Source organism: Coregonus lavaretus, assembly GCF_964263955.1.
Source record: "Coregonus lavaretus genome assembly, chromosome: 25".
NCBI lineage: Eukaryota > Metazoa > Chordata > Actinopteri > Salmoniformes > Salmonidae > Coregonus > Coregonus lavaretus.
The window spans coordinates 9199535-9223150 of NC_140012.1; the positions used below are offsets into that span (position 1 = coordinate 9199535).

Below are 23616 nucleotides of genomic sequence, written 5' to 3' on the forward strand. Positions count from 1 at the left end.
CCAGACAGAGTAGTTATTTGCTCTGATTCATGTGCAGTGTTAATGAGTCTCCAGTCCTTTAGCTCATGTAGCAGACAAGACCTGCTTTATGAGGTGCTACAAACCCATGGCAGGATTAAACAGATGGGTATTCAGATAAGATTTCCTTGGTTTCCAGCCCATGTGGGGGTGGAGGGGAACGAGGCAGTAGATGAACAGGCTAAACAAGCACTTAGTAGTGGGGATGTTGATGTTGAAGTGTCAATGAGCAAGGCAGAGGCAAAAAGACTGATATATACAGTGATGGTGAAGAGATGGCAGGAGCAGTGGAATATAAATAATAAGGGAAGACATTTATTTCAAGTACAGATGAAAGTCGGGTAGGGGTGGATGGCAGGAAGGGACAGAAGAGAGGAGGCTATTTTTACAAGATTAAGGGTGGGACACAGCCAGTTAAATAAGACATTAAACGTGATAGGAAAGCATCCATCAGGAAAGGCCGTCATTGTAAATAAGAATTTGTTCTTAACTGACTTGCCTAGTTAAATAAAAATAAAATGTACTTTATCCCCGTCTCTGGCCCACACTCCAGTGCGGTAGGTGGCGGTAATGCACCATAACGTTGGATGCCAACCGCCGATAACGCTCACTGAAGAAGAAGAACACCGTATTGTATCTATCCTTGCGTTGAAAAATGATTGGGTCGATAGGTGGCGGATGTGTTCTCTTTCTCTGAAATCCTAGCTGAAGAGGATGTTTTATATCTGTGGTAGCAGTTTACCAGAGTTTACTAGTTGAATGACACAAACGTTTTTATGTTTTATTGCTCATTTGATCAACATTTTCTTTACCTTGATATAGAATATCGTAATAGTATCTTCGTTAATACATTGCATTTGGCCTGAGAGGAAATGCGGGACCGAACCAAGGAACTTGGCAATGTGAGTTTAAAAAGAAAAACAGGCTAGCTAGCAGGCTAGTTACTAACCAATATCAATGAATTTAGACTTTTATGCATGGTCAGCTGCAGAATTTGTAGCTATTTCATAGGGTATTCAATTTATTCTTTATCTGGTAGCTATTAGTGCTAGCTAGCTACATTTCTTGATAATTGGCGAACCTAGCAAGCTACTTGTTAACCTAGGATAGCTAGCTAAATTAGCATAGTTAAGAGAGTCTACAACCAAGGATGGGCCAGTGGCTAAAAGTGTAGTGAAAGTTCAATGGCGCACTCAATATGGTTTGCATGTTGGACTTACATGCTAATGACGTGATGATTTGATCCAATATTTCCCTATTCTCTCTTCCTCACACACCAGACCGCAGAGGCGTCAGACGAGGATGAAGAGGGTAGGGCCCTTATGATCAAACCGGGGATTTCTACAATGAAGGAAGAGAAGGACGTTTTTTTCAAGAAGGTGAAATCATGCAACTTAATTCAACAGTCAAGGCATCTGTTTGCATTTTTATGGTGACTTGATGTCAGTTTCAATGTTATGCTTCTCAGCAGTACTTTTCTCTTGGCTTGTGGTTGTGGATGCCAAGCACAGGAACAGTTTGTTGTGCCAACATAACTATCATTCTTGATCTGGCCGAAATATTGTCTAGTCAAAACCAGTAGCTTTTCTGTATGCCCAATGTACATGTTATGCGAACAGTCATCTTGTCAGTGATACACACGATGATGCAGAATTTGTTTCCTGGTCCTTACTTTAGTGCCCCAAAAAAGCAATTTCACAGTTTAGCTATTACATTTACCAGCCTGTTTATCCCTTCTCATCAGGTCCTAGAGATTCGAGAGGTAATGGAGACGCTTAAAAAGGTGGTCTCTGACCTTGAGAACAAACAGAAGACAGTGTTGGGTGTGGCACTGCCAGAGGACGGTCAGTAGATCAACACTAACACACTGACATTATTTGCTAATATGCTGAATGTAAATATATGGCATGGTGGTAATGTATGTAGGAGTTATTATATGATATACATAGAATATGGGCAATTCCAAAAGCTCTGTTAAATATAAAATACAGGTTAAATAATCAAAATAAAATATCTACTCCGAATTAAGATTCAAAGATGTCTGCAGAAAGAATGGGGTGTCGGCTATGATATGACACCTTGAGTTTGAAAAAAAACCTTTTGGTTATTGAACTACAGTGAGTGATGGTAACTGAATGACGACATGGGTCCCTGATTTGTACTATACAGAAATGCAGAATTATTCATGTCATTCTCTTCCATGGTGATGTATCCTGAATAAGTACACAAAGGTAGAAAAATGCAATATCCTCCTTTGCATGTTTGGGTATTATTCTATACATTCACTATTATTCTAATGAGCCCCCCCCCCCCAAACATGACCAAATTTGGTTGGTCCAGACCGCACCAAATCTGTAAGAATCATAGATGTCTGTTTCACAAGTTTGGACATTACAGTAGAGTACAGCAAAACACAGTAGAGTGTAGTTCAGAACACTACAATACAGTAAATTGCTGCACTGTACTCTAGTGTGCTCTACTGTACTATACTATACTCCTATTGTACAGTACTATATTGTACTGACAAACTCTACTTTACTGTACTGTGCTGTCCAAACATGTGAAACAGCAGACGTCTCATGATTGGTTCAGATTTGGACTGACCAAATTTGAACTACTTTTCAACGTCCGTGGACGTCCGGTGTCGGTTGGTGCTCAGTGGGTGAGAGGGCTGGTTACAGTAAATGGAAAAAGAAGGGTCTCATGGGTAGGTGTCAGTAAGAGCCAGGAGAGGTGACATTAACTGGAGAGAGAGAGAAGTGAGACAAGGAGAGGGAGGGGTTGTCCAGACTGTTTTTACACTCTTGCGTTGACCACCATGCAACAAAGAAAACAGTTATGAGCTGAATATAACAGTATGTCAGTGGAAGGGAGGACAGTAACAGGTGACACAACTGTGGTTTGTGACTACTGGGTCATTCCACCTCAAAAAGCACAAGAAAGAAGATTGACACCCACCATCTCAGATTGTTCTGAAGAAGTTTCTGTTTTTAGAAACATAAGATTAGCATTCCTGCAACATTTTGTTGAAATATAATTTGATCTCTGAGAAATTAAGCTAATTGATCGCACCCAAATTGGCCATTTTTAATTTATAGGATTTATATAATATTCAATAAATATAGTACCTAACACCCGATTTGGACCAAACTTTGTTTTGAACAATGATTTAGACTTGAGAAATCCAAAGATATGGTCAAACGCCACCCAGGGACACCCCATGCCAATACCACCCCAACAACAAGTATATAGTATCAGTTCTCTATGTCTGACAAGTAGTATGGAGCTGCGGCTCGGAGTATTGTTTGTTCGTCCTATGTAGGCTTAATGTGTAGAAGTAGTATTTGAAGTTGTTTAGGTTTATGTCTCATCCTGATATTATCCGGTTCTGACCACTAGATGGTGCTGTTTTAGCTGATTTTATTGATAATGATTTTTTTAAAGGGATAGTTCACCCAAATTACAAAATGACATTGGTTTACCTTATCCTGTAAGCAATGGACAAGGTCAGACAGCAGCAGTCCAATGCTTTAGTTTTGTTGTCTACTGTTTCAATTGCTAACCTTTTAGCATTTCTGTCACAAATTTAATGCAAGTAGGGCCTCCTGTAGCTCAGTTGGTAGAGCATGGCGCTTGCAACGCCAGGGTTGTGGGTTCGATTCCCACGGGGGGCCAGTATGAAAAATGTATGCACTCACTAACTGTAAGTCGCTCTGGATAAGAGCGTCTGCTAAATGACTAAAATGTAAAATGTAAGTAAATGGTGCAAACAGTGCATTCGGAAAGTATTCAGACCCCTTGACTTTTTCCACATTTTGTTACATTACAGCCTTATTATAAAATTGATTAAATTAATTGTTTTCCTCATCAATCTACACACTATACCCTATAATTACAAAGCAAAAACAGGTTTTTAGATATTTTTGCAGCATTGAAGGTCCCCAAGAACACAGTGGCCTCCATCATTCTTAAATGGAAGAAGTTTGGAACCACCAAGACTCTTCCTAGAGCTGGCTGCCCGGCCAAACTGAGCAATCGGGAGAGAAGGGCCTTGGACAGGGAAGTGACCAAGAACCCGATGGTCACTTTGACAGAGCTCCAGAGTTCCTCTGTGGAGATGGGAGAATCTTCCAGAAGGACAACCATCTCTGCAGCACTCCACCAATCAGGCCTTTATGGTAGAGTGGCCAGACGGAAGTCACTCCTCAGGAAAAGGCACGACAGCCCGTTTGGAGTTTGCCAAAAGGCACCTAAAGGACTCAGACCATGAGAAACAAGATTCTCTGGTCTGATGAAACCAATATTGAACTTTTTGGCCTGAATGCCAAGCGTCACGTCTGGAGGAAACCTGGCACCATCCCTACGGTGAAGCATGGTGTGTGGCAGCATCATGCTGTGGGGATGTTTTTCAGCGGCAGGGACTGGGAGACTAGTCAGGATCGAGGCAAAGATGAACGGAGCAAAGTACAGAGAGATCCTTGATGAAAACCTGCTCCAGAGCGCAGTCAATACGAATAGAACTAATGACCAGAGAATGCCGTTAATTGCACTTGACAACCAGTGTTAGTGAAAGTAACATCACGTTTTGTTGAAAAATTGATGGTTTGGGAAAGAATCTTGTTTTTTCATGTTGGTAACCCATTGAATAAAAGCAATAATACACTCGAGTGGCTATGACCACTTACAGTGAGGGAAAAAAGTATTTGATCCCCTGCTGATTTTGTACATTTGCCCACTGACAAAGAAATGGTCAGTCTATAATTTTAATGGTAGGTTTATTTGAACAGTGAGAGACAGAATAACAACAGAAAAATCCAGAAAAACGCATGTCAAAAATGCATTTTAATGAGGGAAATAAGTATTTGACCCCCTCTCAATCAGAAAGATTTCTGGCTCCCAGGTGTCTTTTATACAGGTAACGAGCTCAGATTAGGAGCACACTCTTAAAGGGAGTGCTCCTAATCTCAGTTTGTTACCTTAATAAAAGACACCTGTCCACAGAAGCAATCAATCAATCAGATTCCAAACTCTCCACCATGGCCAAGACCAAAGAGCTCTCCAAGGATGTCAGGGACAAGATTGTAGACCTACACAAGGCTGGAATGGGCTACAAGACCATCGCCAAGCAGCTTGGTGAGAAGGTGACAACAGTTGGTGCGATTATTCGCAAATGGAAGAAACACAAAATAACTGTCAATCTCCCTTGGCCTGGGGCTCCATGCAAGATCTCACCTCGTGGAGTTGCAATGATCATGAGAACGGTGAGAAATCAGCCCAGAACTACACGGGAGGATCTTGTCAATGATTTCAAGGCAGCTGGGACCATAGTCACCAAGAAAACAATTGGTAACACACTACGCCGTGAAGGACTGAAATCCTGCAGCGCCCGCAAGGTCCCCCTGCTCAAGAAAGCACATATACATGGCTGTCTGAAGTTTGCCAATGAACATCTGAATGATTCAGAGGAGAACTGGGTGAAAGTGTTGTGGTCAGATGAGACCAAAATCGAGCTCTTTGGCATCAACTCAACTCGCCGTGAGACTGCCAAGAGAGGGCCGCCCACCAAAACTCACGGACCAGGCAAGCAGGGCATTAATCAGAGAGTCAACAAAGAGACCAAAGATAACCCTGAAGGAGCTGCAAAGCTCCAAAGCAGAGATTGGAGTATCTGTCCATAGGACCACTTTAAGCCGTACACTCCACAGAGTTGGGCTTTACGGAAGAGTGGCCAGAAAAAAGCCATTGCTTAAAGAAAAACATAAGCAAACAAGTTTGGTGTTCGCCTAAAGGCACGAGGGAGACTCCCCAAACATATGGAAGAAGGTACTCTGGTCAGATGAGACTAAAATTGAGCGTTTTGGCAATCAAGGAAAACGCTATGTCTGGCGCAAACCCAACACCTCTCATCACTCTGAGAACACCATCCCCACAGTCTAGCATGGTGGTGGCAGCATCATGGTGAGGGGATGTTTTTCATCGGCAGGGACTGGGAAACTGGTCAGAATTGAAGGAATGATGGATGGCGCTAAATACAGGGAAATTCTTGAGGGAAACCTGTTTCAGTCTTCCAGAGATTTGAGACTGGGACGGAGGTCCACCTTCCAGCAGGACAATGACCCTAAGCATACTCCTAAAGCAACACTCGGGTGGTTTAAGGGGAAACATTTAAATATCTTGGAATTGCGTAGTCAAAGCCCAGACCTCAATCCAATTGAGAATCTGTGGTATGAGTTAAAGATTGCTGTATACCGACAGAACCCATCCAACTTGAAGGAGCTGGAGCAGTTTTGCCTTGAAAAATTGGTAAAAATCCCAGTGGCTTTATGTGCCAAGCTTATAGATACATACCCCAAGAGACTTGCAGGCTCTACAACGTATTTACTTTGGGGGGGTGAATAGTTATGCACGCTCAAGTTTTCTGTTTTTTTGTCTTATTTCTTGTTTGTTTCACAATGAAAAATATGTTGCATCTTCAAGGTGGTGGGCATGTTGTGTAAATCAAATGATACAAACCTAAAACAAAATCCATTTTAATTCCAGGTTGTAAGGCAACAAAATAGGAAAAATGCCATGGGGGGTGAATACTTTCGCAAGCCACTGTATATATTGGAAAGGAGCATCAAGCTCATCTTCTTGCACTTTCACCACCCTGTGAAGTTCATTATAACTTATTTCATATGTAGCCTAATTAACTGCATGCTTTCCCGACGAGTCGTAGTGGGATGACCACTCATGTCATCGCGTGACTCCAAGTTTACTTCGATATGATGGTTATTATATCAATAATTGCGCATAAAAGCATTTCCACTGAAATGTCTTGCATAATTAATTTTACAGACACAAAAAGATCCCACCTTGTCTAGCTTATTTTATTTTGTCGACATTTATAAAGTTTATCGACAAATTTTCTGTTTCCATCATGCCTGTCATGACATAATTTTTTATCCGGCATGTACTTTACTCGCAAAAAAAGGTTGGATGGAAACCTGGTTAGTGACTTTCTTTGAACAGGGGGAAAAAACATCACCAAATTCACTGAGAATACATTACATAGGATGAAGAAACAATATTCCAAGCCACAGCTCCATACTACTTGTCAGACATGGAGAACTGATACTGTATACTCGTTGTTGGGGTGGGATTGGTGTGGGGGTTCCGTGGGTGGCTTTTGACTATTTCTTTGGATTCCTCATGTCTTACTCTCTAGCCTCATTTCCATCCACAGCTGTGATGGAAGCAGGAAGTTTCGGTACAATTTTATAAATGGCAACAGATTATTTGTCCGTTCGACATGGTGGGATCTTTTTGTGTCTGTAAAATGTATTAACCTACCCCCACAGCCTACCAGAGTAGGCAGATTAGCTTTGTTTTATATATATTTTTTATGATATCCAATTGGTAGTTACAGTCTTGTCCCATCGCTGCAACTCCCATTCAGACTCGGGAGAGGCGAAGGTCGAGAGCCATGCATCCTCCGAAACACGACCCTGCCAAGCCGCACTGCTTCTTGACACACTGCTCACTTAACCCGGAAGCCAGCCGTACCAATGTATCGGAGGAAACGCCGTACAACTGGCGACCGTGTCAGCTTGCATGCTCCCGGCCCGCCACAGGAGTCACTAGAGCACGATGGGACAAGGACATCCCAGCCGGCCAAATCCTCCCCTAACCCGGACGATGCTGGGCCAATTGTGCGTCGCCTCATGGGTCTCCCGGTCGCGGCCGGCTGCGACACAGCCCCGGATCGAACCCGGTTCTGTAATGACGCCTCAAGCACGGCAATGCCTTAGACCGGCACATTTGCTTTTTAACTCAACAGTTTTTGTGACAAAACTATCGGGATAATTGAAAATGCGATGGAAAAACATTGAACTTTCGATTTTTATACGGGTACATGAAAATTTAAGCGAAAAAGTACATTTTGTGTGCACTATGTCATCACATACAGAATTTTATCCGCAACAAGTACGTTTGGTGGAAACACACCATTGATGGGGAAATGCGCATATTTCCTTTATGCTGATTTTAGAATATTCGCATGAAAATCTGTCGCCAATTGGATAGAAACGTAGAAATGTTTAGAAAAAAGTTTGGTCCAAATCAGATGTTAGGTACTACTATATTTATTTAATAGTATTTGAATCCTATAAATTAAAATAGCCAATTTGGGTAATTTCTCAGATCAAATTATATTTCAACAAAAGAATGTTGCAGGAATGCTAATCTCATCTGTTTTCTAACTACAGAAATGATATCAGAACAATCTGAGATGGTGGGTGTCATGGCATGCTGAAATGACATGGAACAACCCTACTATGAATTCTCATTGTAGCCAATTCAGTTGCAGTCATTGTTACAGATTCTTTGGTCGATTTGGTAACAGAATGACACGTTTTAATCACTTAATAAATCATAAACCAAATTCTTCTCAGTTAAAACATTTTATACAACAGGTGGTTTGAAATTCCCATTGTTAGTCTATCCTGACCATGATATACTAGACAACATACACATGGGCACATTATAAAAAGTGCTGTTGCCTAGCAACACAGTACTATTACTTTTACAGATCCACCGTCTCATCTGCTCAGTCATGCAATGTATAAACTTGATCTCTACTGTAAAAAGCATCTAGACATTATCTCTGACATTTGCAACATTGTTGCAATAAAGACAGGCACATTTTCTCAGCCAGTCGATATCATGATTCAGCATCATTTGTATGGATACACAAAGAAATGTCAATAGATAAACACGTAAAATGAAACGCAGCTAGTTTGCAGTCTTTCAAGCCTCAGTCTGAAGTGATTGTGTTAGCTGTGTTGGCTAGCTAGCGAGGGAAGAGCCTCCATAGCAACCATTTTTGTTTGCCATAGCAACCTGCAAAGTTCTGGAACTATCAACCCGCACTTGGGTAGTTTCGCGTTACATAGCAGTCATTACGAATATAACTAATGACCAGAGAATGCCGTTAATTGCACTTGACAACCAGTGATAGTGAAAGTAACATCACGTTTTGTTGAAAAATTGATGGTTTGGGAAAGAATCTTGTTTTTTCATGCAGGTATGAATAAAATCAAAAATACACTCGAGAGGCTATGACCACTTAACAGCCATGATAAAAATGTCATAACACATGGCCTCATGTATTATTGCTTAAATAACTAATTGGTAGGTGTACCTTTTTTACTTTTTACATCTGAACTTTCATTATCATCCCTCATGAGGGAGGGAAATTAGAAAATGTCTTAAAGATGTGGGTTTTTGGTAACAGAATGACGACACTAGGCAATATTTTTTTAACTTACAGAAGGCAGATCATTTTGCAAAACTAAATATAAATGTTGATATTAGTTGGCAGGGGTCTTCAACATTATTGTGCTTTTTCTGCTAGATGTTTTCTAAGACCCATTTTCCATCTGTTTGACCAGAAATCAAAGCCTTTGCTTATTCAACATTTTTCGGATGGAAAATGGTTGAAAAATGTATACATGCCTTAATTTCTCAGAAATGTAGACTCTTGGCTTTCATTTGACACCAAATTTGCCGCTATGAGCTTCACATGCTACCGCTCATGGAGCTTTTTATATGGGAATGCCCTTATGTAATGTGATATGTAGCCAAATTGATCACTGGAAGGGACACATTGCACTAAAAAGTGTCTCTGTTTGAAGGGCATTTTTCCTTTCTGCTGATATAGCAGTTGTGCTAAGCGTACTATTAGGTACCATTTCCCTACATGCTGAGAGATTTGTTACTCTGCCTGTTGACAGTCAATAAAAGGTGAGTTTGTAACGTTTCTTTGTGGTTCAGGTATGAAAAGGGAACTCCAAACCCTTAGGGAAGAGATCAAAACAATGGCAATGCGGATCCAGAAGAAACTGAACAGTGAGTATTCTAAGCTGAAACGATATGATGAGCTACTGACTAATGACCACTGGTGATTCGGTGCCCCCAGTGGATACACCTGAATATAGAAATATCCAACCCATTGTTATTTTTAATTTTTTACAGCCATTGAACCCAAAAAAGGAGATGATGATGGCAAATACGTCCCCATAAACCTAAGGATGCAGAGAGCACAAGTGAAGCTTCTATTTAATTAATAAAGTATTGATTGTAATCCAATATACAATAGGCTGACATTAATGTAACACTTTTTCCATCCCTCTGCCTCCTCTCTCTAGCATGGCGTCTTGTCTCGGGAGTTTGTGGAGTTGATGGGCCACTGTAACACCATCCAGGCTTCCTACAGAGATCGCAACGTGGAGAGGATACAGAGGCAGCTCAGAATCAGTAAGTATGAACGTTATCTGTTACTGTTATGATACAGCTCATCCGAAAGTGATTTCAACACCATGGATTTTTGTCTTTTGAATTCAAGACTACAATGTAGAAGTTCATCTACAAAGGTGATTTCATGTGAAAATGAAATGTACCCAAAAGCAGCAACTGTTATTGTATCCCTCCAGCTGGCACCAATGTTACAGATGAGGAGTTGGATGTTATGCTTGAAAGTGGACAGACTGATGTTTTCACACAGAATGTGAGTATGACTGACCTGACTTAAACTAACCACAATTGATTCATGCTGAAACCACCTGCTGGCAATCCAGCAACATTATTCTGTTCCTCTTATTGTTCTCTGTCAGCTATGACTTTTCAGGCTCTGTGTTTTGCTGATACAGCAGAATGACAAAAAAACGTATTGAAATGGCATTGTCTAGTTAAGCTCTTTTTGGTGTGGTTTGGGACAAAGACATGCTTATTCAGTGCCTTCAGAAAGTATTCAACCCCCTTGACTTTTTCCACGTTACAGCTTGAATTTGAAATGGATTAAATTGAGATTTTGTATCACTGATATACACACAATACCCCATAATGCCAGTGGAATTTTGTTTTTAGAAATGTTTACGAATTAATTACAAATGAAAAACTGAAACTTCTTAAGTCAATAAGTAAGTATTCAATCCCTTTGTTAGTCTAAATAAGTTCAGGAGAAAATGTGCTTAACAAGTCACAAGTTGCATGGACTTTTGAATGACTACACCATCTCTGTACCCTACACACACAGTTATCTGTAAGGTCCCTCAGTCAAATCAAATGTTATTTGTCACATACACATGTTTAGCAGATGTTATAGCGGATGTAGCGAAATGCTTGTGCTTCTAGCTCCGACAGTGCAGTAATATCTAACAATTTCACAACATATACCCAATACACACAAAACTAGTAAGGAATGGAATATAAGAATATATACATATATGGACAAGCAAGGGGGTTGAATATTTTCTGAAGGTGCTCTTGGAGTAAAATGATGACAGATTTGTTTTGTTTAAGACACTCTTGTTTGCTTGCATTGGACTACAGGTTTGGATTTGGTAAGCACTCATTGTCTGTGTCTGGGGACATTCTTAGAAATCTGTATAGTCGCCATAGTTGTGAAAGAGAACCCCGTAGATGGAACCATTTGGCCACCCCTGCTTTAGAAGAATGGGACTACTTTAGCTGTTTCAGTTCAAGCATAGTTGATGTTCTCTTGACTGGATGTGTTAAGTTTCATGAGCAGTTAAATAGACACTTGTTATATCATTTCTCAGACACAACCTGATTGTAACATTTACTCTCTTCCTCCTGTAGATCCTGATCGATGCTAAAGCCACTAAGCAGGCGCTGAATGAGATTGAGTCCCGGCATGATGAGATCCTTAAACTGGAAAGGAGCATTAGGGACCTGCATGAAATGTTCCAGTACCTGGCCATGGAGGTGGAGTCTCAGGTAAGACTGTCAAAGGTTTAAAAGCTTTGGATTGGTTGCAAGCATAGGTATAATGAATTTTCCGTTATATTTCCCACACCAGTACAAGTGCACACACTTTGGGGAGAAAGGAGAGATGGGCTTTGGAGACTTGTTACTGAGAAAGTTGGTTGGGAAAAACCTTAGTGAAGTGTTTTGCTGTAATGACAAACTGTTGTTCTGTTATGTTATGCAGGGGGAGATGGTAAACCGTATTGAAGCCAACATCATCAACTCAACTAACTATGTTGAAAAGGCAGTGGCAGACACTGCGAAAGCTGCCACCTACCAAAACAAAGCACGCAAGGTAGGAATTAATTTTAAGGTTGTTGTGCAAATTATTGGACAGATTAGCTAATGAACATTGATACTTGATACTACCTTTTTATCGCTCTCTTCCTCTACAGAAGAAGATATGGATCGCATTATGCTGCGCCATTCTCCTCCTCATTTTAGCCATCTCATTGGCTGTCAGCTTCTCCTGAGATCCTGATGTGAGTTCACTCTTGACGTACATGTAGTTAGCAAAAATGGCCATATTTCATATGAATATCATATCAACATTAATTTACTGCAAATACAAAACTATGAACTATTTGTTGATTAGGTCAATGTATTCAATCAATTTATTTTGTACCTTTTTGCATACATACTTTTTTGTAATTCTTCCTTGCAGTGTCATCTTCCTCTAATCCACTTCTCCTGCCCTCGGACCTTGAAAAGAAGAGGAGTCCTGTCTTATTGATATCACTGACCTTTTAACTATCGATACCCTCGCACAGACAGGCAGACTACAGTAGGCAACCAACCATAGCCTCTCATGCTCACATTAACTGTCCCTTTCAGCAAAAGGCACTGCTGAAGTTTTTTGGCTCTCTCGGTGGCGCCCTTTTCTTCAATGGCACCCTAAATGAAAATGTGTGGACAACTTGTTACTTACTCAACTTGCTGGACCCCTACGTGTCCGCAAGGAAGAATGCAGTATTGGAACCGACACTGACAAGGTACTGATGATCAGATTTGCTCAGGAAAACCCATAGCTAAATTGATTCTTATTGTATGTCTTTATTTTATAAAGCAAAAGAAAACATTTTAAGCGCATAGGGCTTGTTTTTAAATATATTTTAGATATAGAATAATATAATTGTATATCGCCAATATTATTTGGTGAGTAATTAAGACGTGCAGTTATCAAACTAGAAAGGTGTCTTAAACGGCTTCCATGTTATCCTTGTATATAGAGAAGATCTTTTAAAAATAATTATTGGCACTTTACATTTCTCTCCCATTAAGAGACTCTCCCATTAAGAGAATGTTGTCTAAGCACTGCAATGAATGGCCCATTACCCCCATGTTGTTCTAGTCACTTCAGTATTTATTTATAGTTTTAATATTGTGGAAGCTGCTATGTTTAGTCTCGCCACAGCAATAGGAACCCTTATAGTTATGGTGCCTTTTTTCCTAGTTAACGTTTATCTTGTATGTGTTTGCGGACATCTAAGGGCTCTATCTGAGATCATGGTGTAGTGCACTACCTTGTTTTATTTTTTTAAAGAAGGGATGGAATTTGTGCTGTAATTATTCAATGCTCTTCTGCTTAAAGAACTCATTAACCATTTTATATCAGATTTTTTTTCAAACCGTAAAGATATCAGCCATGGTACTTTACCCTAGCCTTAATTCTCTGTGCTGATCAGCTCCTCCCTATGAAGTGACTAGAGGTGCTAAAACTTGTACAGTATTTGCGAAGGAGAAACAGGATGAATGAGGAGAGCAGTGGAGTACATTGTGGCTGTTGAATTTTGTATCAAACTTTCAGCATGGTTTTTAAAATGTATAATGGTTTTAAAAATAAAAACGTAAAATGGGTTTAACTGTTGCACAGATGAACGTTTGCCGAGCATGGTTTGCGTCCATGCCTCTTTTCTGCTACTGCTGCATGTTCTCTGAGGGAAACAGTCCTCAAATATCTCAGGAGGGACATCTTGCGCATTTAAATGTAACATTTTCTACTACTGTATATGTTCTCAATAGCCATCAGATCGATGTACTAAAGACATGGCTACATAAGCAAATCCCTGACAGGCAGAGATTTATGGTATGCTGAACAAAAATATAAAAGCAACATGTAAAGTGTTGGTCCCATGTTTCATGAGCTGAAATAAAAAAAACATCCCAGAAATTTTCCATATGCACAAAATGCTTATTTCTCTCAAATTGTGCACAAATTTGTTTACATCCCTGTTAGTGAGCATTTCTCCTTTGCCAAGATAATCCATCCACCTGACAGGTGGGCATAATGAAGAAGCTAATTAAACAGCATGATCATTACATTTTAGTCATTTTAGCAGACACTCTTATCCAGAGCGACTTACAGTTAGTGAATACATATATTTTTTTTATACTGGCCCCCCGTGGGAATCGAACCCACAACCCTGGCGTTGCAAACACCATGCTCTATCAACTGAGCTACATCCCTGCCGGCCATTCCCTCCCCTACCCTGGACGACGCTGGGCCAATTGTGCGCCGCCCATGAGTCTCCCGGTCGCGGCCGGCTGCGACAGAGCCTGGATTCGAACCAGGATCTCTAGTGGCACAGTTAGCACTGCGATGCAGTGCCTTGCGCCACTCAGGAGTTCATACACAGGTGCACCTTGTCCCGGGGCCATTAAAAGGTCACAACACAATGCCACAGATGTCTCTAGTTTTGAGGGAGCGTGCAATTGTCATGCTGACTGCAGGAATGTCCACCAGAGCATTGAATGTTCACTTCTCTACCCTAAGCTGCCTCAAACGTTGTTTTGTGAGAATTTGGCAGTACGTCCAACTGGCCTCACAACCGTAGACCACGTGTAACCACGCCAGCCCAGGACCGGCACATCCTGCTTCTTCACCTGGGGGGGGGGGGGGAAGCCCTTGTGTGGAGAAAACTCATTCAACCACCCGTGGCTGCACCCCTGCCCAGTCATGTGAAATCCATAAATTAGGGCCTAATGAATTTATTTCAATTGACTGATTTCCTTTGCAGGTTGTTTATTTTTGTTCAGTATACATTTGCCCCATATGCCTACATTCCAACCAGCAATATACATTTCATGAATCCTGCATGGCACCTACTGAGATGTGTGCCATGCACAAACACATTTACACTTTAGTCATTTAGCAGATGCTGTTTTCCATGAATTAATCAGTGGATTAAATTAAGGTAAGCAAGACATCCAAACACCCAATCATTTTTTGGTCTTTTTATTCAACTCATTGTCTTTTAATCTTTCAAGTAAAATGATGTGGAATTACAAGGAAACAGAGGAATGTAACAAATGAAAGACATCAAGATAATAAAATAAGACCATATTCCACCCACCCATTCACTCAAACAGCACCCTGCCCAAAAATAGCTTAAAGTAAATTGACAATATATAGAGCCATCTGGAACTGTACCAGTGTTTTATTCACATGTTTTGTCCAAGTACTTACATGAAAGAGGAGCAATGAAGAAATGACGACAGTAAAAAAGAATGATATAGAATTTGGTAGCACTGATGCATAGGGTGCTTCACTTGTGATTTACAGAAAGTTTTTTTTTTTTTTTTTTTTTACTCGGTAAGTTCCACACCCCAACGTCATGTACTTTACAAGGCAAACTGGGATCTCCGTCCACCAGCTCGGCCTAATAGGCACTAATTATTTTATTCACATGGATTCAATACCCTTTTAGTATAAACTTCATGACGTTGACCATAATGTCTGACTGACTTTGGAAAGGTGAGGAGAATTAAATAAGGTTCTGCTCCTGTTTCTGCATTGCCAGTAAGCAATAAGTACTATCTTCAAGATACATAAGCTCAAGAGAGACAGACATATTTAGAGCTTGAGAGATGCATTGTGTGAGGTACCAGGAACATAGTAGTATTTTGATTGAAATGTATGCACACAAAAAAAATACTACACAAAGATGCACTCAAATTAAGCTGAGGACAACATGTCTGATGTGCAAATGAAAAATGCAGGCTGGATTTAAAAAGATGGGCAGAAAATTACAAGATAGGGAGGCCCAAGCAAAGACTAACTCCAGCAAAGATCACATTTACTGATCTGCTCTCTTCCTAATTCCCTGGAAGAAACCATAAAATATCCATAATTTATCAACCGACTAGAACCAAACAGAAGGAGCTGACAAAATGTCCAGAACCCAACTGTCTAAAACCTTCAACTTACGATACAACTGTCACTCAAAAGCTTATTTTGATTCGATAACCCTGGCAGCGAATAAACTCTATATATAGGGCACAATTTAAACCTCTCTCGGACACATCCATCTCTTAGTATTCCAGTCTTTTGAAATGTTTTACAGTACATAGTGTGAACTAACAATTTACTCACTCGCACCAAAGACCCCGGTGTGCAGTCAAGCCACTGTCCGTATGAATTGACACCTCTGGAATGGCACTACCATGGTGCCACCTTTCTCTCTGCAAACAGTCTGGCATCCCTGAGCCTTTCCCCAGTGGATGATGGCTGAACTGGAGAGACCAGCTTTAATGTGGGGTGGGGCGAGAGGGCCCAAGAGGGAGAGAGGTCACTGACCTGCACAACACTCATAGTTCTGCTCTGGTCTCTGTCAGTGTAGACAAAGCAGCAGCTTTAGAGGTCATTTCCCCTCTTACCACCTACCCCTCTATTATTCCACTCAGAAACCCTCACTCCTTCTCGCTGCTTTTTTTATTTTTATCTCTAGTCCTCCCATCATGTCTTGTTGTGTTGGGCAGAGGAGGAGCGGGTGTTAGCGGCCGGTGTGCGGGCCTGAGCCGCTGCCATAGCCGCCACGCTGCGCAGCACCCTGTCCGGGGTGCCCTCTCCCGAGCCGGCGTTCCCTTCCTGGGAGAGCCTCTCCCGCTTCTGGGCGTGCCTCTCCTTTCTTTCCTTCCGGGTCTCCCTCCCCCGGCCCTCTCCTTCCTTCCTGTGGCTGCGCCTCCTGCCCCTCTCGGTGCTGCGTTCACGTTCGCTGCCGGAGGAGGGTGCTCGTGAGAGGTTGCGCCTGGGCCCGGTGCTCTGGGAGCTGAGGCTATTGCTGCTGCTCTGGCTGCTACCGCCACCATCGCTACTCGTGCTGCTGCATGCACTGTGGCCCCTGGACGAGCGCGTCTCCCGCTCACCCTCCTCCTTTCCCTCTGAGGGCTTCTTCTTTTCCTTCTCCTTCTTTTTGCTCCCCCTCTTGTTGTTCGTCTCCAGGGCTGGGACGAGGGCACCAGGGCACTGGCGGGTGGAGCGTGCGGCGGTGTGGCTTGACTGGGTGGGGGTTGTGGTCTTGCTGCTTCCTACTTTGTTGATGCAGTTGGTTTGCGGAGTGGCTGGTGCACTTTTAGATTTGGACTTCTGGTTCTTGTCAGAGGAAGCAGGAGAAGTGGCATTCTGCCCACTAGTCTTAGCCGCAGGGTCTTTCCTGCTGCCAGGGGTGTCGATCCTGCCTCGCATGGCAAGGAGTTTGGCTGCAGCATTCAGGGCGGAACACCTCTTCCCTAGGACCTCTGGCTGGGTAGGGCTAGAGGGCACACTGTTGGGCTGGGGTTCTCTCTCTGGGGTGGGCTGAGGAACAGACGATTTCCGGGTGACTCTCACAGAGGATGTCTGGCTGCCAGACTCCCCAGTACTGGTGTTGTTGGACACAGTCCTGCCCACACGTTCAGAGCTCCTGGCGGGTCTTCCAATCCGCCCGTTGCTCTCTCCATCCCCCTCGGTCTCCTGTCGGCTCTGGGCTGAGCGGGTGAGGAGGCACTCCTTCCTGGTTTCAGAGGTGTCAGAGTCTGAAGAGGAGGACCTGGACTGCTTCCTCTGTGTAGTGTTGGTGAAATCTTCCTCTGTCTTCACCTCTCCCTTTTCTGGGTCAGAGCAAACCTCCCCTCGCATCCTCTTGGCATGTGCCCTCTTCTCTGCACCCTTCTTGTGTTGGGCTGACCGTGTGGGAGTGGATGTGGAACACACAGAGGAGGGAGAGGAGGAGCGCACAGACTCCTGACTGCTCTGGCGACTGAGAGGCCTCTTCTTGCTGGCGGCTCTGTCATCTCCGACGCTCTCCTCTACCTTCTGTTTATCTGTTTCTTCTGGCCGAGGAGCCACTGGGGCCTCTGGGTCAGCAAGCGAGGGAGTGGGAGAGACAGTGTCTTTGGCTTCATGAGAATTCTCCACTTTCCTATTTTTCAGTGGAGAGTCACTAATCTCTTTAGTCTTTTTGTCCTCTTTAGCCTCCTGGGTGTCTACCTCCATGTCTGTTATCTTCTCTGAATCTCTGTTATGGGCAGTCTCCACTGGAGCAGGCTCCAAAGCCTGGTTCTCAGTGGCAGCTACAGCAGTAGAGATGCTGGATGTAATAGGAATTTGGGCCAGGGGGAGTACTTGTGTTGAACTTGGAGTGGGGATTGGGGGGGATATCTGTGTGTTGATTTTGGTGGTGGTGGAGTTGGGTACTTGGGAAGGGGTGGAGGTTGGTGTTGTGGTAGTAGCTGCAGCAACAGTGGTGACAGTTCTGGTTGGGGCTGCTGTGGGGATGGTGTTGGGAATTGGAGCAGAGGTTGTGTTGATCGTGGTAGGGACTGGTGTGTGGGTTGGTTTGACGGTTGTGACAGTTGTGGTAGGGTCTGGTGTAGCAGTTGATGTGATGGTTGGTGTAGGGCCTTGTGTGGGGGTTGTGGTGGTGATTTTGGTAGAAGTTGGTATGGAGGTTGTGGCAGGAGATGCTGTGATGGCTGTGGTTGGGGCTGGTGTAACGGTGGTGACAATTCTGGGTGGGGCTGGTGTGGAAATTGTGGTCAGATCGGCGATTGAGGTTGTGGTTGGTTTACTAAGTGTTGGTAGATGGGTTGTGACAATTGTGGTAGGGACCGGAGTAGGGGTTGGTTTGACATTTGTGACTGTTGGTGTGGGGGTGCTGGTTGGAGTAGAGGCTGAGGTGGACATTTTGGGGATTTGGGCTCGAGCTGGAGTAGGGATAGTGATTTGGGCGAGGGGAAGAGTGGAAATCTTGTTGTGGGTAGGGGTGAAGATTTGTGTGGTAGTTGTTGTGGAGATTGATGGAGAAGTGGAGACTGGCGGTGAAGTGGCGACTCTAGGTCTTGAAGTGAGGAATTGGGCCAGGGTTGAGGTGAGGACTGCGGTTGGAATTCGAATGGGACCAGAGGTTGACCTTGAGGCAGGACCAAAGGTCATCCTCGATGTGGATACTGTGTGTGAGCTTGGGGTGGAAACTGTGGGTGAACTTGCGGCAGGAACAGAGGTTGAGTTTAAGGTGGGGACTGTGGGTGAGCTTGTGGAGGGGATTGCAATTGGAACAGAGGTGGAAATGGTGGGTGAGCTTGAGACAGGGACATCGCTTGAGGTGGAGACAGGGACATCGCTTGAGGTGGAGACAGAGATTGGAATTGAGGTGGGAACTTGAGTTCGGCTTGGTGCAGGAATAGCAGTTGTGGTAAGGACTTGAGCTGGGCTTGGCGCAAGGATAGCAGTTAGGGTTGTGATAGGGACCTCAGTCTTAGTGTCTGCTTTTAATGTTGCGGTGGAGTCCTCAGCTTTGGTAGACGGAGAGGCTTGGCTGGTGCAGACAGCAGAGGAGGCCACAGTTTGAGGCTTAGTGGGGGCAGACAGGGGTAGTGGCTCTGTGTCAACAGCAGCAGTGTCAGACAGGGAACCAGCTTGGCTGGTGGTGCTGGCAGTGGGGGCGTTTGAGTTCTGCACTGCACCCACAGCATCCGTTACAGTAGTCGAGTCCTTGCGGGGACGACCTCTCTTGCGTTTTGGGGAGAGGGGTGGGCTCCCCTCCTCAATTGGTGAGGTAGGGTGGGGAGGGGATACATGCTCTGGCTGGGGTTCCGCCACCCTGAGGGGAGTCTTGGGGGGTCGGCCCCTCTTTCGTTTCAACGGTGTGGTCGAGTTAGAAACATTAGTGCCTGAGGACGCATTGCCTTCTTTTCCTGGCTGAGTGTCCATTTTCCTGTGGTAGTTCCCTCCCCTCCCTCGGCCCAGCCCCTGCTCTCCTAACTGGGCCGCCACGCGAGACTCACTCTCAAGCCGCCGCCGCACTGGCAGGTTCCTCAGCACCGGCATGTCAGGGGAGTGGTAGGGTGGGGAGTAAGGGGGGTAGCTTCTGGCAGGATGGGTGTGTCTTGAAGGGGATTCTTGGTCCTCTGGGAGGTTGGTGGTCTTTGAGGAGTATTTTGAGGCAGTCCCTTTCTCTTTAGGGGTCTGGTTGATTTTGTCAGGGGTCTGGGGTGTAGCATCTCTGCTTGGCTCGTCTGAGCCTCGGCCCGACTCTGCGTGCTCCGTCTCCTCTGATGAGCCTCCTCCCGTTCCGCTGCCTCTCCTCCTCTTCCTGGGCTCCTTGTCCTCCACCACTGTAACCAGGCGACCAGGGAGCCTCCGCAGGACCTTGGCCGACGGGGAATGTTCCGGAAGGCCTAGCAGGACCTCCCCGTCGGCTGACTGGCGCTTGCGTGGCGACCGGGAGAGAGAGCACACCGAGGGGGGAGATAGGGACTTGCTGTCATAATCCCTGGCCTGGGCAGAGTATGACTGGTGGTCCACCGGACACGAGGAGACACACACTCCCTGCTCCCTCCTGGGTGACTTGGTGTCTAACTCCCCTGGTAGTGTCAGTGGTTTCTCAGCTGGAGGACTGGTGGCAGTGGAAGGCACTGAGCTGGAGTGGGACTGGGTCCGGAGAGGTGGCGCTGCCGACACGGATTTGAGGCTGGAGTCTCTAGAAGGAGAGGCCGGGGTTGTCGCTGCAGGTTTGGCAGATTCCTCGAGCCTTGCTGGGGTGGTGTGGGCCCTGGGGTGCTCTGTGCGGGCCGGGGTGATGGTGTCTTTGGTCCCCCCTCGTCCTCTCAGAGCAGAGCGGAGTCTTTCAGGCACTTCTCTGTTGGTGGGGGTTGGGGTGTCGGAATCTGGCGAAGTGGGCGGTGGGGAGGCCGTGGTCCCTCGGAGCCTGCCACTGGTCCTGGTGGAGGGGGCGCCTTTCTCTTTGTGTTTGCGTGGGCGGCGGCCGGACCCGGGCGTCGAGGACTCCTCTGCTGGCTGTGATGAGAAGTCCTCTTCGTCGTTGTCTGAGGAGCCTGCTTGCAGCTTCAGGCCCTCCTCCTTTGCCTGGTCCAGCCCCTTCCTGGCAGCCTCCACCTGCTCCTGTAAACACAGAGCAGAGAGATGGGCAGTTGTTAATGCTTTTTATTTTAACTCAGGTCTCTAATAGGGTGAACCAATTAAACATGGACACACGTCAAGCTCTCCTAAATGCACTGAGAAATAGCAAACTTACCTCGGCTTGCTTTAATTCCTCCTTACACACATCCTCCAGTGAAGCCTCCAGGAAGTTCATAGCATAGCGTTCTATAGGAGTTAGCTGAGATATGGGGGAAACAGATAGGCGGTCAGATTTGCAAAAAGCTAAATGTGCTCCACATCGTCAAATAACAGATGGGATAGGCCAAAAACAGGGATATTGAGCAACAATCACCTGCTCCACAAGAGCCGCTATCTCCTGCTCAGCCTTGGAGAGCTCCTCCTCTTCCTGGTCCCTCCCTTCACCAGCCTCGTCCAATGGGATGGCCTCGTTGAACTCTGCCAGTTCAGCTACCTGCTCTGCTTTGGCTTGGGAAGCGGCCACTATGTCCTCCTCATCCTCAGCACGACACAGGGCCTGTGGCAGAGAGAAAATTAGTTTATGGGAACAGTACTACCTGGAGTAAGATTGATGTTTTGCTGACTTAAATAACACAATCATTGGACCTCTAATAATCAAGTTTATTCATTATATATTTAAAGCTTATTTGTATGGAGTCAGTGCTGGTCCAAACACTGCTAGTCTCTGGGTCTCTTCCAGACTCCTGCTGCTGTTTGTTGTGGTATAAACAGGCACCTATGGTCTGAGAGACACCTGCTCTGAACACCCCAGTAAACCTCCTATACATCCTGTTATTGCTAGTGTGTTGGTTGTGACTGACCTGCTCCAGGATGGTGGTGCTCTGTTTGTTGCCCGTCTCCTCTTCCTCAGGCTGGGGCACAGAGAGCTCTACGGTCACCTCCTTCTTCTCCCCCTCCGTAACTTCAAATAGTTCCCTGATGGTTTGCTGAGAGGAGAGAGAGGAGCGTAGTTCGTTTTGAATTGCCCTCAATTCAGAGTGAATGGACGACGTCAAAGAGTTGTATCAGTGGAGACGTACCTGTTTGAAGAAAGCGGTGGTGAAGTTGCCTCCTTCGATGGCCATGTCTCCCAGCATCCTCTTCTGGTTGGCCTTCTTCAGGATGTTTTCCTCCACCGTGCGCTCACTGATCAGCCTGGAAGGGGGAAGAGTGTTCAACACATTGTCATATCTTCAGAGTCGAAGTATGTGGACTGCCATGCTGCTTCTGGAGACTTTGTGTAAAATCTAGAGGAAACTAAACAACTACCATAGTCCTGAGATGATGTGCCTTAGAGGGAAGTAATGTCAGATTGGTTTTACAGTCTAAGAAAGAGGCAGGGGATGGTTTCACTGTGTACCTGTAGATGTGGACGTCGCGGGTCTGTCCGATGCGGTGGCAGCGGTCCTGGGCCTGGGCGTCCATGGTGGGGTTCCAGTCACTGTCGTAGAACACCACCGTGTCGGCGCCCGTCAGGTTCACCCCCACGCCGCCGCTACGTGTGGACAGGATGAAGCAGAAGATGCGGCGGTCCGCGTTGAAGCGATCCATCAGGGACTGAGAGGGAGAGAAAGATGTATAACGGACACAGGAGAAACCAAATGTTTTTTGTTTTCAACCAACAGTCAGCATCCTTCAGCAGTTTCAGCACAGTATTGAACTCCGCGTCAATTCCATTCAACTCAAGAAACCAAAAGAGCCGTAAAATTCCTTGTCCAAAAGAATTTGAATTGAAATGGAATTGACCCCAACTAATTGAGTTGCTGAAGTCCAACACAACAGTAGAATCCCATAGAGCTCAGGAGCCACTCACCTGTCTCTGCTCGACGCGGGTGCTGCCGTCCAGGCGGAGGTAGATGTGCCCGTGGTAGCCAAGGAACTGCTCCAGCACGTCCAGCATGCGGGTCATCTGGGTGAAAATGAGCACACGGTGTTGGCCCTCCTTCAGCCGTCGCAGCAGAGTGTGGAGCGTCTGCAGCTTACCTGCACACACCACAGAGTGTTATCGTTCAAAGGCTGTATTGAGTTAAAAGCACTTTTACTTTTTTGGGGCCCCTTCTCAGACAAATGCCTCAATGTCTTCAACTGAAAGACACGATGCTCTGGGGTACTGAACCCAGAGACACAGAACCTGAGCCTGACGCAGTGAACTCAGAGACAGACTGTATCCCATTTCGACTCATCACCGTATCAATCACTGAAGTAACAGCACTTCTACTTAACACAGTGGCTTTCCGTGTCATGGTGTGTGCAAACACACAGCCAAACTGATGGAGGTGTCAGAGTTCAAATTCCTCGACGAATGCCAAGCGAAAACAAGACAAGTTTCCTAAAAGACTCTGCATGGTCAATCCGATGTCTGCAATGGCCGGACCACATTTACTGCAATGCGGCCGCCGCAGAAGTCAGAGCATTCATATATATCTTGCGATTCAGCGAGCTGTCGTACGCATCCGATAAATGTGTCTGCACCGCACCACTCGTAGTGATTCAGTTCTAACAACTTTATAATAATAATAATAATAATAATATGCCATTTAGCAGACGCTTTTATCCAAAGCGACTTACAGTCATGCGTGCATACATTTTTTTTTTGTGTGTATGGGTGGTCCCGGGGATCGAACCCACTACCT

The 23616-nt window shown here is 44.9% G+C and overlaps 2 protein-coding genes across 2 annotated transcripts in view; one reads left to right on the forward strand and one right to left on the reverse strand.

The window, feature by feature from the left end:
• Window positions 1-698: 698 nt before the first annotated feature.
• Window positions 699-13683, forward strand: LOC311100447 (syntaxin-4-like). Its single transcript, XM_084141369.1, has 11 exons — window positions 699-920; window positions 1299-1397; window positions 1763-1862; window positions 9832-9906; window positions 10033-10103; window positions 10206-10314; window positions 10491-10564; window positions 11659-11796; window positions 12011-12121; window positions 12222-12308; window positions 12491-13683. Exons 1-10 carry the CDS (start codon window positions 891-893, stop codon window positions 12297-12299), a joined length of 885 nt encoding a protein of 294 aa, XP_083997495.1. The 5' UTR covers window positions 699-890; the 3' UTR covers window positions 12300-12308; window positions 12491-13683.
• A 1362-nt stretch (window positions 13684-15045) lies between these two features.
• The window catches only part of LOC311100725 (uncharacterized protein), a 41769-nt gene continuing 33198 nt past the window's right edge, over window positions 15046-23616 (reverse strand). Inside the window, exons 26-32 of the mRNA XM_084141685.1 lie at window positions 22797-22966; window positions 22344-22540; window positions 22024-22138; window positions 21805-21930; window positions 21318-21500; window positions 21120-21203; window positions 15046-20986 (exon numbers count right to left, since the gene is read on the reverse strand). Of these exons, the coding sequence (XP_083997811.1) occupies window positions 16562-20986; window positions 21120-21203; window positions 21318-21500; window positions 21805-21930; window positions 22024-22138; window positions 22344-22540; window positions 22797-22966 (5300 nt within the window). The 3' untranslated portion in view covers window positions 15046-16561. The remainder of the gene's footprint in view (window positions 20987-21119; window positions 21204-21317; window positions 21501-21804; window positions 21931-22023; window positions 22139-22343; window positions 22541-22796; window positions 22967-23616) is intronic.

Excerpts from the sequence above, each read along its gene's own strand:
- LOC311100447 (XM_084141369.1), top strand. The coding sequence starts at position 891 with ATGCGGGACCGAACCAAGGAACTTGGCAAT. Across the intron at positions 1,863-9,831 it reads TGTGGCACTGCCAGAGGACG|GTATGAAAAGGGAACTCCAA; the intron begins GTCAGTAGATCA and ends TTTGTGGTTCAG. Across the intron at positions 10,315-10,490 it reads ACAGAGGCAGCTCAGAATCA|CTGGCACCAATGTTACAGAT; the intron begins GTAAGTATGAAC and ends GTATCCCTCCAG.